This window comes from Papaver somniferum, chromosome 11 (genome assembly GCF_003573695.1).
Source record: "Papaver somniferum cultivar HN1 chromosome 11, ASM357369v1, whole genome shotgun sequence".
NCBI classification, from domain to species: domain Eukaryota; kingdom Viridiplantae; phylum Streptophyta; class Magnoliopsida; order Ranunculales; family Papaveraceae; genus Papaver; species Papaver somniferum.
Genome location: NC_039368.1, coordinates 12257775 through 12274535, shown reverse-complemented (window position 1 = coordinate 12274535; position 16761 = coordinate 12257775). Strand labels below are relative to the sequence as shown.

Here is a 16761-nt window from a genome sequence, read left to right as displayed (position 1 = left end):
AATATCAGTGCACATTCTGAAAATCGATAATTCTTTGTCACTTCACAATTACATTTATGGATCACAAGAATCAATTTTGAGACAAAGAGGGAACATACCACGACAATTCATGTCATTCTCTTGGAAAAATCATTTTCTATATCTCCCCCTAATGATGGGAAGATTGTCTCAAGTGACAACCCGCAATTATAGCGATTAAGAGATCGTCTGCTAAAGGTTTCAAAATGCGGATAATTATCGAGAATTCTTATCCAACAAAACTACTTAATCGTTTTGATGACCCATTATAATACTATGTGGAGTCGCAATGTCACATATATAACACAACCAAAAATACGTAGGAACACAAATGTCAGGCTTATAACCAGTTACCAACTGGTACACAAAAATGGTTGACTAATTATGGGTTCTAAAACGAATAAGTAAATATGCATAAAATATTGCATATCCACCAAGAATTTATAGAAAGGTTGTTACGCATGACCTATCCTTAGACACCATCTATAACCTTTGTGGTAGCCTCTGCGAGACCATGGGGTATATGATGCTCTACGATGAGACCTTAAACATGCAATATCCATCAAGTCCTTTTGATGTAAAATATCTAGCATAAACAAGGTTGGTGAGACATTAAATTGTATAATATCTGCTAGAATTGTTTCATAAACGCATAATTTCTTGTGGACAATAATTAATTCAACACTTCTAATTATCCAACAGAGTCATAAATTACTTGAATGGACAACATTTTGCATGGATGGTCTAAATCCTGTTAACTAAAGAAACACTTTGTAAAATGAGTGACATGATTTATTACTTTAAAAGCATAATGGGAGGGGAGGTGTTATTTCTAGTACTTTAGAAAGCGTTGATTGTGAGAGATGTCGTCACTTTGCATTCTTCCAATTTTTGTAATTCCCATTTTATTGTTCAATCAAATTTAGGGATGTTCATTTGAGTTCTTTCAAAATAGAGCATCATGTCACAACCAAAGTGTCTTTATGGCTATGTCAAAACCTGAATGAGTCAATCCTAACATTATACTGTTGATATGGATCCAATTATCCAAGTATTAGTGATTTACAGTTCACTAGATTAATTGGCTCATTAGTTTCTCTAAAATGTGATCCCTTTCACATTCATTGGAGGTAATTTGTAGATGCATTCCCATTCTCGCAGTTAGTTTTCATACAATAACCATTTGTACAGACTTCGTAGAAACTTAACAAAGTGTGATTAGCTCTTGGTTCTTACAGAGATCATGTAACTTTTAATCTTTATACCAATTAGGAAACAAAGATTGAGGATTTCTTCGCTCGGGTATTACTTGTAATGATCCAAACATCGCATGATATTATATAAGGAAACAATTAAACAATCAGTTTAATATATTTCCTTAAGAGTTTCATGTAATAAGTTGTGTGTCCTTATTATGTAACAAAAGAAAATATATCTCATTTACTTTAGAGTGTTTATGTTCATGAAGATGATATACTTTTCATCATAATGTACGGATGATCCATGTAACTCAAGTACTTCTGAGTATATATCAAGTTCTTTAGAGTATTTCAATCTCATGGAAATAATATACTATTCATTCCATAAGAGCATACAATGGATATATAATTCTTTGCAATTTTTTTTCTTCTTTATTTTAGCTAATATAATATCGGTCAAACTATCATGTAGACAATAGTTTAGGATCAAATCATGCAAAATATAGATTATAACCGTACAAAGTCGATTGAATAAAGATAGAAAATAAGAAAAATTGTCAAAGTTCTTGTTGCAATTAATGTTGATGTCTAGCTAGGATATGACCTTCTCCAAGAATATAGTGAGTTCGTTTTCCTTTAAAATCCCTATTTCTCTTATAGTTGACTACTAATATATGATACTTGCATTACAACGCTTGTACCATTCTCAATAAAATGCTTATACCAAGATTTGCAACTCTCATTAATATGAGTCAGAATTACATCTCTGTCCCATTATAGGTAGATACATTTACTTCGTATCATTACTACTGGAGCCAGAATTATATCTCTGACTCATGGAAATTTTTGTGAGTTTCTTTCCACAAAAAATGAGATGTGCTTTTAATCATTGTTGAAGTTATTGACTCATTATAGTCTAACAAGTGGATTACATCCCACTGAACATTCAAGTTTGGGAGAAAAATGAATGTTTCGACAAACTTCCTTCAAATCATTACAATCTCTGAAGTCAATATGTCGCCTTAGAAATGTTGAAGGTATGGCTTCCTCTTTGAACAATGTATACAAGTTGGAGATTTTTATGACAAAAGTATTGTACTTGTGCAAAAATACTTCCACATCATAGACTCTTTAATGGTGCTCCAGTACTTCTGAGTCCAAAAAGTTAAATTAGAGTCGAATTGGTTTAGTCAAAGTCCGGTCAACTATTTGGTCAAGACCCGATCCATTGGGTTGATAAGGTCATGGTTAATGATTATAAACATATATGGTTCATTATATATGAAGTATTCATGCCTATTGATAATAAGTTTGACACTATTAGTATATGAGCCCAAAACATATCGTTAACCCTAAAAATTGAAATATTATTCTTTCAACTGTTCTGATCTACAGAAAAATACATCATAGTCCGATCATGATTAAATTTGTAAATTTGATTCATCACACTATTTAGCCAAACATAATCAAATTTCAAAGAAATCCAACGGCCAAATAAAAATATATTCATGATGCCGTATGACTGTTCTAATTAACGTTTCTGTGGACACGGCTGGAAATATCACGTAATTTGGAGTATTTTCCATGGTTGTATCTTTATGAAATTTTTACAGTGGTTCAAGAATAACGATATGTAACATGTTATAAAATTGCAGAATAATCTAACGGTTGTAATTCCAAAAACTTAAGTTTTCCGACGCTGTTATAAATTAGGATTTTCCTGAACGTATACAGATTCATTAAAATCTATTTTTTGAGATTGCATCATATTCCGATTTGATTAAATTGTAAAGGAGTACGTAATCGTTAACCCTAATTGGGTTGAACATATTTAAATTTAATGAAAATCAAACGGTGAGTCTCTGTGTTTGACAATCATATATTCGTGGAACCCTAGAAAATATTATGAAAACAAAATTCTTTTGTGGAACGAGAATACATGGTAATGCATCCATAATAAAAATTAATCTTGATCAGAACCATGCTAATATCTTCGTGAAGGAACCCATGATTAATCCTATTGATCTTGAGTGATAAAAACCAATAGAAAAAATTTTGGACAAAGTGGTAGAGTCGTGCTTGATAACGTGTTGAAGGAGAAATATAGAGAAGAAATAGATCTTATTCATTAGATATCAACGTAGTATTATTACATAGGAATACGCCTCTACTAGATTTGTGCCCGTGCTACGCATCGGGCATATTTTCCTTTATAACTTGGTGAGCGCGGGGCTTTGCCCCGCCCCGTGGCGATGTATTTTTTGATTTGGTGAGCGCGGGGCTTTGCCCGCCCTGTGGAAATGTATTTTTGATATGGTGTGCGCGGGGCTTCGTCCCGCCCCGTGGCAATGTCTTTTTGATTCGGTGAGCACGGGGATTCGCCCCGTACCGTGGCGATGTATTTTTGATTTAGTGTGGCGAGGAAAATACATTAAATAGGTGGAAAATATGTGCATATTTTTTTTTTTTTTGCTTTTAACTTGGTGTGCGCCGGGGATTCCCCCTGCCCCGTGGCAATGCATTTTTGATCTGGTGGGCGGGGGGAAGATGTATTTTTGATTTGGTGTGGCGAGGCAAATACATTAAATAGGTGGAAAATATATGCATATTTTATATATTTATTTCCTTTTAAATTGGTGTGCGCGGGGGCTTCGCCCTGCCCCGTGGAAATGCATTTTTGATTTGGTGGGAGTGTGGCTTCTCCCCGCCCCGTAAAGATGTATTTTTGATTTGGTGTGGCGGGGCAAATACATTAAATAGGTGGAGGATATGTGCAAATTTTGTTTATTTTTTTCTTTTAATTTGGTGTGCGCAGGCTTCGCCTCGCCCCATGATAATGCATTTTTGATTTGGTGCGCGTGGGGCTTCGCCCCGCTCCGCGGCTATGCATTTTTGATCTTGTGTGGGCGGGATTTCGCCCCACCCCGTGGCGTTTTTTTTTTTTTTTTGATTTGGTATGGCGGGGCAATATATATTAAATAGGAGGAGAATATGTGCATATTTTATTTATTTTTTCCTTTTAAATTGGCGGAAAATATATTTGATTCTTTTTCCCTTTTATATAATTATAATTAATTTGGAAAAAAAAAGAGTCATAATATAGCAGTTAGTCGATTACCAAATTGAATCTGGACTTGCATAAAATTTCAAACACGGTAAATTAGGTTTTCCTTTCAAGTTTGTAATTTTAACAATGTGTGGACTTTTTTTCTCCTTTATATATTAATTTGGAAAAAATAGTCCTAATATAGTAATTACTTGATTTCCAAGTTTAATTTGGACTTTCATAAAATTCCAAACACAGTAAGTTATGTTTTCCTTTTAAGTTTGTATTTTTTAAACCAATCATACGTTGCCAAGTGTCCTCACCTAAATATTGTCACTCCATGAATTCCAAATTGAATTCGGTCCGCGAGTTATAACCCCAAAGGTCTCACTATCCGTCCACAAAAAACCCATCAAAACAAAAGAAACACAAAAACCCAAAAAAAAACAAAAGTAACACAAAAACCCCAAAGAATTTGATTAAACCAATTTTGGTTTCATCATAAAATTTGATGAAACCAATTTTGAATTTTGGGGTTTTTGTATCAATTTTGTTTAAGATAGAGTTTTAGTGGATCCAAAATTTGAACGGAGTTTTTGTACCACAAGTTTGGTCACCTTGGGTTTTTATTACTAGTTCTGAATTGAATTTGATTTCCTTTTTTAAATCTTTTTCCTATTCTTTTTAAATCAATTATACGTTGCCAAATGTCCTCACCAAAATGCTCGTTTCACAAAACTCAAAAGAAAAATATTTCGATCAATTAGAAAACAAGGATTTCCTCACCGTTCAACGTGGGAGCTTTATTTGTCTAGGCATCTAAATCTTTAGATTTATAGGCTAGAGTATCGACCCTGTTAGCTTTATTTGTCTAGGCATCTAAATCTTTAGATTTACAGGCTAGAGTATCGACCCTGTTACATATAGATAGGGCGCAGTGCGCACACATGAGCCAAACGCCCACAACATACTAATATTTTTAAGGAAAATAACATTTTAAGCCTCGCGTTTTTAGGGGCCACTCGAAAGGATTTAGGGGCCAACAATAAAACAAAAAAGGTCACCCAAATGGAAAATGTAGCCAGCCCTTATCTCGCGTAATTCGTAATGGCGAAATTACTCTTATATATTCGGAGGATATGATAACATTGTTATCCTCCGATTTCAATCGGAAGCCAAAATATTTCCCAAACTTCCGATTGTGGTCGGTGCAGTATTAGAATGATTTTTGTTTCATTTTTTCATTTCTTTTGCATTTGTGAGTTATTAGAGTTATAGAGAAGAGGTTGAAGGAAAAAAGGGAAAAACCATTTTTTTCACTACAAAAATGGATGGATATGAAGAAGAAGGTGAGAATCATGACGAAGAAAAAAATGTTGAGGGTTCACGACCGTTTAGAGAAGACGATCTGGGGTATATGTTGAATGATCCAAACTTTTGTGGAGAGGAAAACCTAGACGACCCTTTCATGGAAGAAAATGGAGAATCGCATGATATTGAAGCTAACGATGCATGTAAAACAAAGGTATTGTGTTAAGAAACTAAAATACTCGATTTGCATGGTTTGTGTGCTTTTGTAAACAAGAAAAACCGATTATTGCATGCATTGAATGCCATGAACTACCTAGATTCGGTAGATAATTTCTAGATTAAACTTACGAATATAACACACTGAGTACCAAATATGTATATTCGGTAGTTCCAAGATACTAGTTTACTGCCGAATATGAGAAAAAACCCCCAAACTGGTTCCAAATAATATCTACATTCGGTAGTTATGGTAGAGTTATTTACCTCCGAATGGCCCCAAAAACGAATTCCTCAGAAAATTTCAAAACTCAGTATTCTTATCCTTTACAATCGGTAATAGTTTAACATTATTTGACTGCCGAATATAACAGTGGCCTCAAAATAAAATTTCCGAAAACTTGAAAATCGGATGTTTATCGATTAAAGTTATCTCCCGGTTATTTATATTCGGCTGGTTTACTATATATTTTAGCTTCCGATTATATCATTTTTTGCACTCAGTAAACTGTGTACATTCATTTGCATAAATCGGTGTTTTGGGTAACCGATAGGATTCCGAATATAAAGTATTCGAAAGTTTGACTTATTTAATGACCTCCGATTATATCATTTTTTTCACTCAGTAAACTGTGTACATTCATTTGCATAGATCGGGTGTTTTGGGTAACCGATAGGATTCCGAATATAGAATATTCGGAAGTTTGACTTATTTAATAACCTCCGATTATTGTATAATAATTTGTTGCTTTCATATGCAGGCCGTTGAAGAGTTTGTTGATGACTTCTATTTGAGGCCCGACACTTCCCTATACTATGCAAACGATTTGGTATACTCATTACTACTTTTTTCTTTTTTTCAAAATTTATATGTTAAATGGTTATGCTTATTAGGTTTGTTTTGTTTTATGCACGTTTAGACATTTGGAAGTAAGAAGGAGGCAAAGGAATGGCTTATGAACAAGGCAAAAGATAACATGTGCGTGGTAGTTCAAAATAATCATGTTAGTGACACTCGATTTGAAATGATTTGTGAGCGAGGTGGGACGCGAAAGAGTCACGAGGGAAAGAATAGTAAGTACATACGGAAGACGAATAGGAAATACCGAAGCAATACCAAGAAGATAGGATGCCCATTTAAGATTGTCTTCTATAAGCCCGATGGTATTAAAGGTAAAGAGTATAAAATGTATAAAGTTGATAACGGTTGTCACAACCATGATGATCCGTTGGATTTAATTGGACATGTAATGGTTGCCAAGTTAAAACCACATCAAATGCAGACGGTGAGGTCTATGCGGATCCAAAAAGCGAGTGCGATCTTAAGTAAAATAAAGGCGGACGATCCCGACAACTTGTCTTCTTTGTCTACAATTAAGTCGGCCCTAGCTACGATCAAAAGGACTGATTGGGATGGTAGAACGGTCATGCAACAATCGGAGTGGTTAGCGGAGTTACACGGCTACACCTTGAGAAGGGAAGAAAAGGATGGTATAGTGGTTCGTATTTTCTTGGCACATCCCGAAATGATCCAATTGGCTCAATGCTTTCATCAAATTTTGTTGATAGATGCTACTTATAAGACAAACAAGTATAACATGCCGTTGTTGAACATTGCTTGCCATACTTCGGACAAAAACACGTTTACGATTGCATGGGGTTTAATGGATCATGAGAACAATGTGAGTTTCATTTGGATGTTGGAGACGTTGAGGTCCATTTATAACGGTGATAATTTTCCAAGGGTTATTGTAACGGATAACGATCAAGCCTTAATGCATGCAATAGCGGTAGTGTTTCCGGAAGCCCAAAACTTGCAATGTACGTGGCACATTCAATGCAATCTCAAAACCAATTGCCATCATCATTTCCAAGCTAAAAGACCAAGGAAGGGTACCAAGAGGTCAAAGGAAGAGGATGAGCGCATTAGTAAATTAACCTTGGAAGAACGTAAGGAAGAGGATAGGCTATTTGAAGAAAAGTGGAAGGAGGATGGAATAATTTGGAAAATGTTCATGAAAGCATGGGACAAAATCGTTTGGTCGATGACCGAGGAAATTTACGAATGTAACTTGAAGAAATTTGAGGATGAATACAGCACGGACTACCCAAAACCGGTTGAGTATTGTAAAACACAATGGTTAACGATTAAGGAGAGGTTTGTGTTTGCATGGACATATGAATATCGTAACTTCAAGAACGAGGCGACAAGCATTGCGGAGGGGTCTCATGGTCGACTAAAGAAAATACTAATTGGTAGTCAAAATGGAGTTGTGTCGATCCAAGAAGCAATCCATGAATTCACCAATCGTGATCTCGTAAAGATTAGGAAATGTATGCAATTTAGTGTACACCAATTCCCGATGGAACATATTAAGGAAAAATTGCTTCTAAGGGGAGTTGTTCATAAAGTTTCAAGATGGGCAATAAATCGCATGATGAAACAATTGAAGTTATATAAAACTTATGATGACGAGAATACGGTTTGTGTTTGCAAGGATATGATAGGTATTGGACTCCCATGTCGTCATAAGTTGGGTAGGTATGTTGAAGTGATTGACATCGATGATATTCACCCATTTTGGAAGCAATTAAATTTCACTCCGAACACCCCGGTAGTTGATGGTCCGTCTTTCTTCGAGTCGGAATTGTATGCACGAATAGCCGAGCGTTACGCTACATCAAACGGCACCAAAAAGCAAATATTGATGCATAATTTGGAGGAAGCCCTTCACCCTTGTTTAAGGGAGGTTGATGAACCTATTAAGCAAAAGAACACCGGTAGGCCGAACACCGAAGTGTCGAGGACCATCCAAAGAAAAGAGTTGAAGGAGTATTTGTCTAATAAAAGAATATTGTCTAGGCACGAGTGTTCGGAAGCCGAATTTGAAGATGAGCCGGAACCTAAGAAAAGAGGTCGTCCAAGAAATGATCAAAGTGGACCAACCACCCGACAAGTAAGGCCAAAGATCTCTACAGAGCCTTCTCAAGTAAGTCAACCCAATGTTGTCGAAGAAGTTGTTGAGCAAATGAACGCCTCGCAACAAACCCAACCAATGGAAATTCTTACTATAAAAGAGGACAAAGGTACTCTTCGTTGCCCTAGAGATCTTAATGGAAGACCAAATCGATCCACATATACAATATACAAAGAGTATTTGGAACAACTCCCTCCACTTATCATTCCATTTGTTTTGTCGACCGACGAGGTTGATGGGGATGGAAATTGTGGGTTTCACGTTGCTACGGAACAAATGGGTTACTTTAGAGAGGCGGATATCGAAGATGTCACCCAATGCCAATATTTAAGAAATAAGATGGCGGTACAACTAGTGAAGGACAAGGGTTTTTATATGGAGATGATGAGGCGAGGAGATAGATACGACAAAGAACAAGAGTTCAAAGACTTAGTTGCGCGTGTGAAGTGTCGAAAGGGATTGAAGACAATCGGATCCAAGTATTGGATGACAATGCCTAAATTTGGATATCTCCTAGCGGACGTTTTGAATTGCGTGGTACATTTCTTCGTTCCTCCTATGTATGGACTTAGCATGACGTTTGCACCCACAAGAACGGCTTGCGACGAGTCGGTTAAAGATAGAAGAATCGTAATGGCATTTGTGAATGAAATGCATTTTATCGGTTTAAGAGTAAAGAAAGATTGTCCGTTACCTCCGTTGAGTAAGTGGCACGATTACTTCCCGATGAACCATTGCAAGGATTGGGTGAAACAATATGAGTCCAACATGGTTGATTGGGATCGTGTTATGGACAACAACTTTCCCGCTGAGTTACTCGAATTGATCCCCTCGGATGATGACGATGTTTGATCGTTTTTTTTCGAGGCACGATTATAATTTTTTTTGAAACTATGTAATCGGAACAACAGTATTATAACACTTCAATACGATTAATCATATTCGGGAATTCCATATTTTATCAAACCGCCGATTAATATTAAAAATTTGAATTTACAGCACTCAAACATCACATGTTATTCTTTTTTCCCAGTCCGAGATGCAACAATCAACGCGGCTTCGAAATGTAGAAACGACTCTCCTCTCCACTTGGAATAAGCATCTTGTGCCGCAAACCTGTCGTCTCTGTGCCTAGCAAGAATACGGTTGTACTCGGTGCACAATTTTATAACATGGTGCACCCTTGAAGAAACATGGGATGGTTCATAATTGTGGCGTGGCTTCTTGTACTTACCAACAAAAGGACCCAATGAAACGTTAATCCAAAATATACGATCGTCCTGCTGTTCTTTGGGTAGATCTTTCACAATGTAATAATTTTTTATCCATTCGGTCTCTTCCTCAACTTGTTTTAATCTTTCTCTATGATGGAATTGTTCTTGACCTCGCTTCTTAGCCTTGATTTCCTCTTCCTCCTCCTCCGTTGCCACTAACGATGGTTTAATTTTTTTGGGTTGTTTGTTCCTTTTTTGTATTTCTTCTTCCCTTGCTGCAATTGATGTAGTTGTTCGCTTGCATCTTCGAAGTATGTTGTCGATTGATGATGGACTTGCCATTGAAAAGGTTTTTCATTCAGATTTGTTACTCAATAATAACTGAGAGGGGTTACCCTCCTTATATAGATTAGAGTTCCAACGGATCTAATTTTTGAAAATATGAGGTTTCTGAAAATATGGCCGTTGAGGTTTCTGAAAATATGGCCGTTGAGGTTTCGTATCATTGGTGCACTACAATCGGTTGTTAACGATACACGTATTACCTCCGAATAAGACATTCGGTGGAAACTTAAATTCTTATCTACCGATTAAGTTGGTATTTCTAAACACGACTATATTATTCGGAGGATAATTGTTTTGTAAAGTTCCGAATGTACGATGGCCCAAAAATCAGAATTTGGGAAAAACTTATACTTTTCAAATTTTGAAATTGAAATAATCGGAAGTATAATTAGTTACCCAAACTTCCGAATATGGGCTGTCTAACATTCTATATTGGCCCTTGGAACCACCTAGAGCCAAGGCGTGGTTTGTTTTGAACTTGCTATATTCGGAGGATAATTGTTTTGTAAAGTCCGAATGTACGATGGCCCAAAAATCAGAATTTGGGAAAAACTTATACTTTTCAAATTTTGAAATTGAAATAATCGGAAGTATAATTAGTTACCCAAACTTCCGAATATGGGCTGTCTAACATTCTATATTGGCCCTTGGAACCACCTAGAGCCAAGGCGTGGTTTTTTTGAACTTGCTATATTCGGAGGATAATTTTTTTGTAAAGTCCCGAATGTACGATGGCCCAAAAATCATAATTTGGGAAAAACTTATACTTTTCAAATTTTGAAATTGAAATAATCGGAAGTTAAATTAGTTACCCAAACTTCCGAATATGGGCTGTCTAACATTCTATATTGGCCCTTGGAACCACCTAGAGCCAAGGCGTGGTTTGTTTTGAACTTGCTATATTCAAAGGATAATTGTTTTGTAAAGTCCCGAATGTACGATGGCCTAAAAATCAGAATTTGGGAAAAACTTATACTTTTCAAATTTTGAAATTGAAATAATCGGAAGTATATAACATTATATTGTCTTCCGAATAAATATTGGCCCCAAAATGAGATTTTTCCTATATAAGAAATTTTGAGATTTTTTCAATATATATATATATATATATATATATTCGGTAGTGAGTGTACTTCCGAATAATGTGTGTCTACTTAAATATATTCGGGATCCAAAAAATTCATTAAACTACCGATTATTACCAGTTTGTATCCAGGAAGATATGGCCAACAATATTCGGCCGATAACCATCAAATATTTCTCCCGAATACTGTCGATGTTCTTGAGAAATGAAGAACACGACTACATTCGGAAGTAAAGGAGCATGAATATCGCCCGAATCTGGATAAATAACCGAAAACCCTAGAATTATTTTTCTCGATTCGTCGAATTAAAGCGAAATAAACCCTAAAAATGATAGATTCTTACCTAATTGGGGCCATTTGACTTTGGAGTGGAAAATTTTTTGTTCTTCCACAATCGGAAGATAATATGAAACTGGAAGAAGAAGAGTTGAAATGAGTAGAATTGTTTTTGATTTGGTTTTTATAGAGTTTTATCAGAAGGGCATTTATGTAACTTCAATATCATATAGGGTACCCCTTAACTAGAGTCTTTGGCTGGGTATAAATTGATGGCCCCTAAATCCTTTGGGGTGGCCCCTAAAAACGCCAGGATTTTAAGGGGCCGTTTTATCCCGTTCCAACCTTTTAACTCATCCCCAAGTTCTGAAATAGACATATCGAATACTGATCGGATTCCCAAAAGTTAGAGCACCGCAGGTCTTCAAATATTGAACTACTAAAATAAAACGAATAAGTATAGAATTAGACAGATTAAAACTTTAAATTCCAAAACAGAGAGGGGAATTAAAAATCCCTCTTTTGTTCTTTCTTCTCTCTTTTGAATTCAACCCCTAAAATTAAATCAGTGAATCCCAGTGTGCAGGAGATCAATAATCCAATCTTCTTCTTCATCGAGTGAGGGTTTTTAATTAGGAAGATTGAGAACTGGGGTTTACAGAATGAGTGCTGCCATTCGCGAATGGGAATCTGATCCTTTATTCTCTGCAGCAGAAGTTGTACAGGATTCTGCAGATCGGTGAGTTCTTTCTATCCAAACCCTGTTACTGAATTTGAAATTTGTTTTGGTGAGTTTTCTATATTTATGGTTTACCTCAGGTGGATTGCAGCAGCAGCAGCTAGGTCGAACTAACCTCATTGTAGAATATTGGGTCTCATGGTTTTTAAAAATTGGAGTATTTTTATTTGATCAGGGAATAATAAATGAACCTTCTTTTTTTATGAATGTACAGAAAGTAGTCAATTTTGTTTACAAACTGAAGCAATGTCATATATATGCATGCACTTATTTGATGTTTCGACAATGAATGTACAGGAAAGTAGTGAAATTGTTTGCAATTGTATGATGAACACATGTGAAGAACACGTAATATTGAGTTGTAGTTGGCGTGCACCAAATATTAGAGGCTAGAGAAGTAACTGAAATTGACCCTATTGAGCAACCAGTTCATTGATGATCCCATGTATATGAGATTCAATTCTGTCATTTGAATTGAGTCCTGATTCTACTGCTTTTGTATTATATTTCCGGAAAATAATACTGAGTATGTTAGTTGAACCATGAATTTCAGGATGGAGTCGATGTTTCGGATACTGCTGCATGAGCAAAGTCTTGATCACGGAGATGCTACAGACCCCAAACTCCTTAGTTCAATGGACTATCATAGGCGGGATGTTGTTACTGCATTAGAAACAACCAAATGGCAGGTAGTTTATGGTGTTGGCGATCTTCCTTAACACTCTCCTTTTCTTTTCTTATTCTTTTAGCATTGCTTACTAGCTTGTTTCGGGTGTTTTCTTATTAGTTGGAAGATTTTGAACGGGCAGTCAATCTAGCAGAAGTATCAGATAGTTACCGTTCGAGGGAAGATGCCATTTCTAGACACAAGCAGTTTATCAGAGCCATTCAAGCACATATTTCTCAGGTGGAAAAAAGCTTAGGTGATCATCGATCAGCAGGAGATGTTGCCATTAGCAAACAGTGGGGTAATTTAGATGAACAAGACAGAGATGGCTTAGTTTTGTTTCTTTCAGGAGGAAATACTAATGACCACATTAAGCCCTATGACTCGGAAAACAGCAGTATTATGAGAAGGTTCCTTGATTCAACCACAGCTTTTGATGACAATACTGATGAAATTATTGAGCTTAAGAGTGAAGAAAATGAAGACTCAAAAGTGAATGGAGTTATGCATACAGATCGTGTGTTTGATTCTGCAAAGGAAAATAATACAAGGAAAGTGGCTTCTAATTATCCCACACGTGCGGGTTATGAAGTGTCTATTGCAATCCATGAGGGTCTTGGGGATGAAGTTGTTGGGGGTGCAAATTGGGGTTTGGAAGGTTGCGAATCTAATGCTAAAAGCTTCTTCTCCAGAAACAAGCAAAGAGGATCCAGCTGGCTCGATATTTTGGAGGTCTTCAATAAATATTGGTCCATATATGGGAGTCGGATGACTAGGAGTTTTACAAAGAAGAGGAAAGATGGAGAGTTGGAAGACGAATTCAACCAGAGGCCTTCATCATCATATTCATCATATGTTGACATTTGCCAAGCTGAACAGGTAAATCTGCAAACTCCGTTTAGTGTGCAGCAACTAAAGTGCTTCTTAGTTAGAGATTCATCACACAACAATTCAATATGCCTAACGTCTCTAATGTCAGTTGTCATGGTGCTTGAATAAACAATAACCGTCCAAGTAAAATCTACGGGGAGAGTCAAAATGACCAGTTTAACATGAAAAGCTGATAAAGACCAAACCAGTAGGGTGGGTGTTTGAGAAGAGTCTCTGAATGAAAAGATGAGGGTGCTGTGTCCGACCCATTGAATTCATGTTGTTATTTGAAGAGTGAATTGCTTTTGTCCTTATGTTGAAATTCTTCTTTACAGGGTCATGGATTATACTCAAATGTTTTGACAAGTGCCATGAGGGCGTGTAGCTGGCTTGGGATTTCTAATGGGAGGTGTAAAAGGTTGCAGTATTTTATCCAAGTCAACCGACGTATTTCGGTATTAGTTGTCATACTGATCATCTTAGGTAAGGACTTGGTACTTTCTATTTTGTTCAATCGATTGAGTTACTGAATTATTGCAATCAGATATATATTGTCTCAGCAGACCTAGGTTCCGTATAAGAAATCTTTTACATCATCTGTTGTGTAATCTGTAAAGGTGAACTCTTGAAAACATAATTTCAAGTTGGTCTATCTTTTGTCGATTATGTGTTCTTGTTTTCTTATATGGAAAATTTGAAGAGACCAAACTGGTTTAATTAACTTACATAAGACACTTCCTTGAATTGATTTTCTCCATTATTCAACATAGTCTGACATAGTGACATGGATTTTTTCTGTGTACATCTTAATTCCAAAATCTGAACATCAGCAACAAGCTAAAAAGCCCACTATTCTGTTCTCCTTGCAGGTATCCTGGCATTCCGGATATTCTGAGATAATGGGCCAGCGTGAGTTGCGAGTCAGATTGTGTCCAGTCTTCCTCCCAACCTCTGCAATGTTCCTCTACGTGAGTTGCTTCTCTCTGTGTAGGGATCAGAGCTATTCTGGGCATGGGAAACAATCACATATGGTAACTACTTTATGAAGCACATGCATGGTGGAATTCTTTGGCACGTTCTCATTTGTTCATAAATATTTGATTGTCAATGATCGATTCTCTATAAAAATTATTTTCTATGAACAAGAAAAGGGTCAAGATCACACGTCTTCTCTGAAACTGATGGACACACATCCGCTGTCATCCCCAGTCAGTTAGAAAATCATTCTTTTGCAATTGTTTGTCTATATTTAGAATCTGAAGAGGGGAGCATACTTTGTTTTTCCATGCTTTCAACCCGTTTACTTTCCTTTGATTGTCTGTTCCGAAGCTGTAGTATCTGGATATGATTATTCCACACTGTTCATGTGCTATGAGTAAGTTGTGTTTAATCTCATGTACCACCAGTATGTTCTGTTTCAAGTTATGTTTCAATTCGTACATCTAACCTCATATCAGACTGATCAAAGAAAAATAGAGCAAGTTTTACCTGGAAATCTATTCAGTGAATCTGGTATAATGTTCAATCTGTTTGTATCAAGTTCTTTTTCTTGTATCCTTTTGTTGGGCTTTGGGGCGCTGGCCGTAAGCTAAACAGTGAAGAACCATAATATTGGGCATACCAAAATCTTCCAAGGCATACTGAATGAAGACAAAAAAGGTTGTGAAATAGCAAAATCAGATAACCCCTTAACCCAAATTTTTTTAATGCAAATCTGCCCTTTACGTATTAGTGTTAATAATCTTGATTAGTGATTAAAATAATTTTCAGAATTATAAGAGTTGTTTAGATGAAAAATTTGAGGAAAAAAAAATCAAAGTTTTGGTTTTGTTAAGAAGGAGAGAAAGAGAAGGAGAAAGCGAGAAAATTCTAATTCTTGATTCAATGGAGGATGAGGAGGGTCATCATTCATCTAAAAAACCTAGGAAAATACATATCAACTACAACAATGATCCAGAAATGGTTGATTTCTTAGATTATGAGAATGATTTTACACCCACTCAAGCTCAAACTCAAACACAAACTCAAGATGATGATTTTTATGAGCCAAATCCTGATGATGAAGACATTGATGAGGAACCCAATGCTTCTAATACACAGGTACACTTATATCCTATACTTAATCTCACTTCTATAGCTCTCAATTATCAAAAGTTAGGTTTTTTAATCATGGTTCGGCGAAACTGGTTGAGGTTCGGCTCACATCTATGAGCCGAATCTACCAATTGATGAACGGTTCGGCTTACTGAATCTGTTTACTGCATGCGCCGAATCTATAATTTCCAATTCCAACCCTTTTGCTAGACACTAGTTCGGCTTATATGAAAGTTTCATAGTAAGCCGAACAACATCCTGAATAGTCCGGAATAGAATCATTACTAATTCGGCTTATATATCCAAAATTGTATGTGCCGAACATAATTTTTTAATTTCTGGGTTGAAATATTGTTACTAGTTCGGCACATATGGAGACTATCGTATCAGCCGAAACCTCTTATGTTCAAGGTTCGGCACATAATATGATTATCGTCTGAGCCGAACATGAATTTGTTAATTTTTGGGTTAAAATATTGCTCGTGGTTCGGCACATATTGAGGATATCGTATAAGCCGAAACCTGTAAATGTTTATAGTTCGACACATAATGTGATTATCGAATGCGCCGAATCTTGTTATTATATTCCCTTTCTAGTGTTTAACCTTGTGATATTCTTTGTAGATCGTGCTTGGACCCATGGAAAATCAACCTGATCCAGTAGACATAATTCACGAGGATACCAAGGATCAACCTTTTTATA

The 16761-nt window shown here is 36.3% G+C and overlaps 1 protein-coding gene across 1 annotated transcript; it reads left to right on the top strand.

Annotated features, from left to right (window-relative positions):
* Positions 1-12074: 12074 nt before the first annotated feature.
* Positions 12075-15403, top strand: LOC113321050. Its single transcript, XM_026568931.1, has 5 exons — positions 12075-12427; positions 12981-13116; positions 13215-13973; positions 14300-14447; positions 14834-15403. Exons 1-5 carry the CDS (start codon positions 12351-12353, stop codon positions 14857-14859), a joined length of 1146 nt encoding a protein of 381 aa, XP_026424716.1. The 5' UTR covers positions 12075-12350; the 3' UTR covers positions 14860-15403.
* Positions 15404-16761: the final 1358 nt, after the last annotated feature.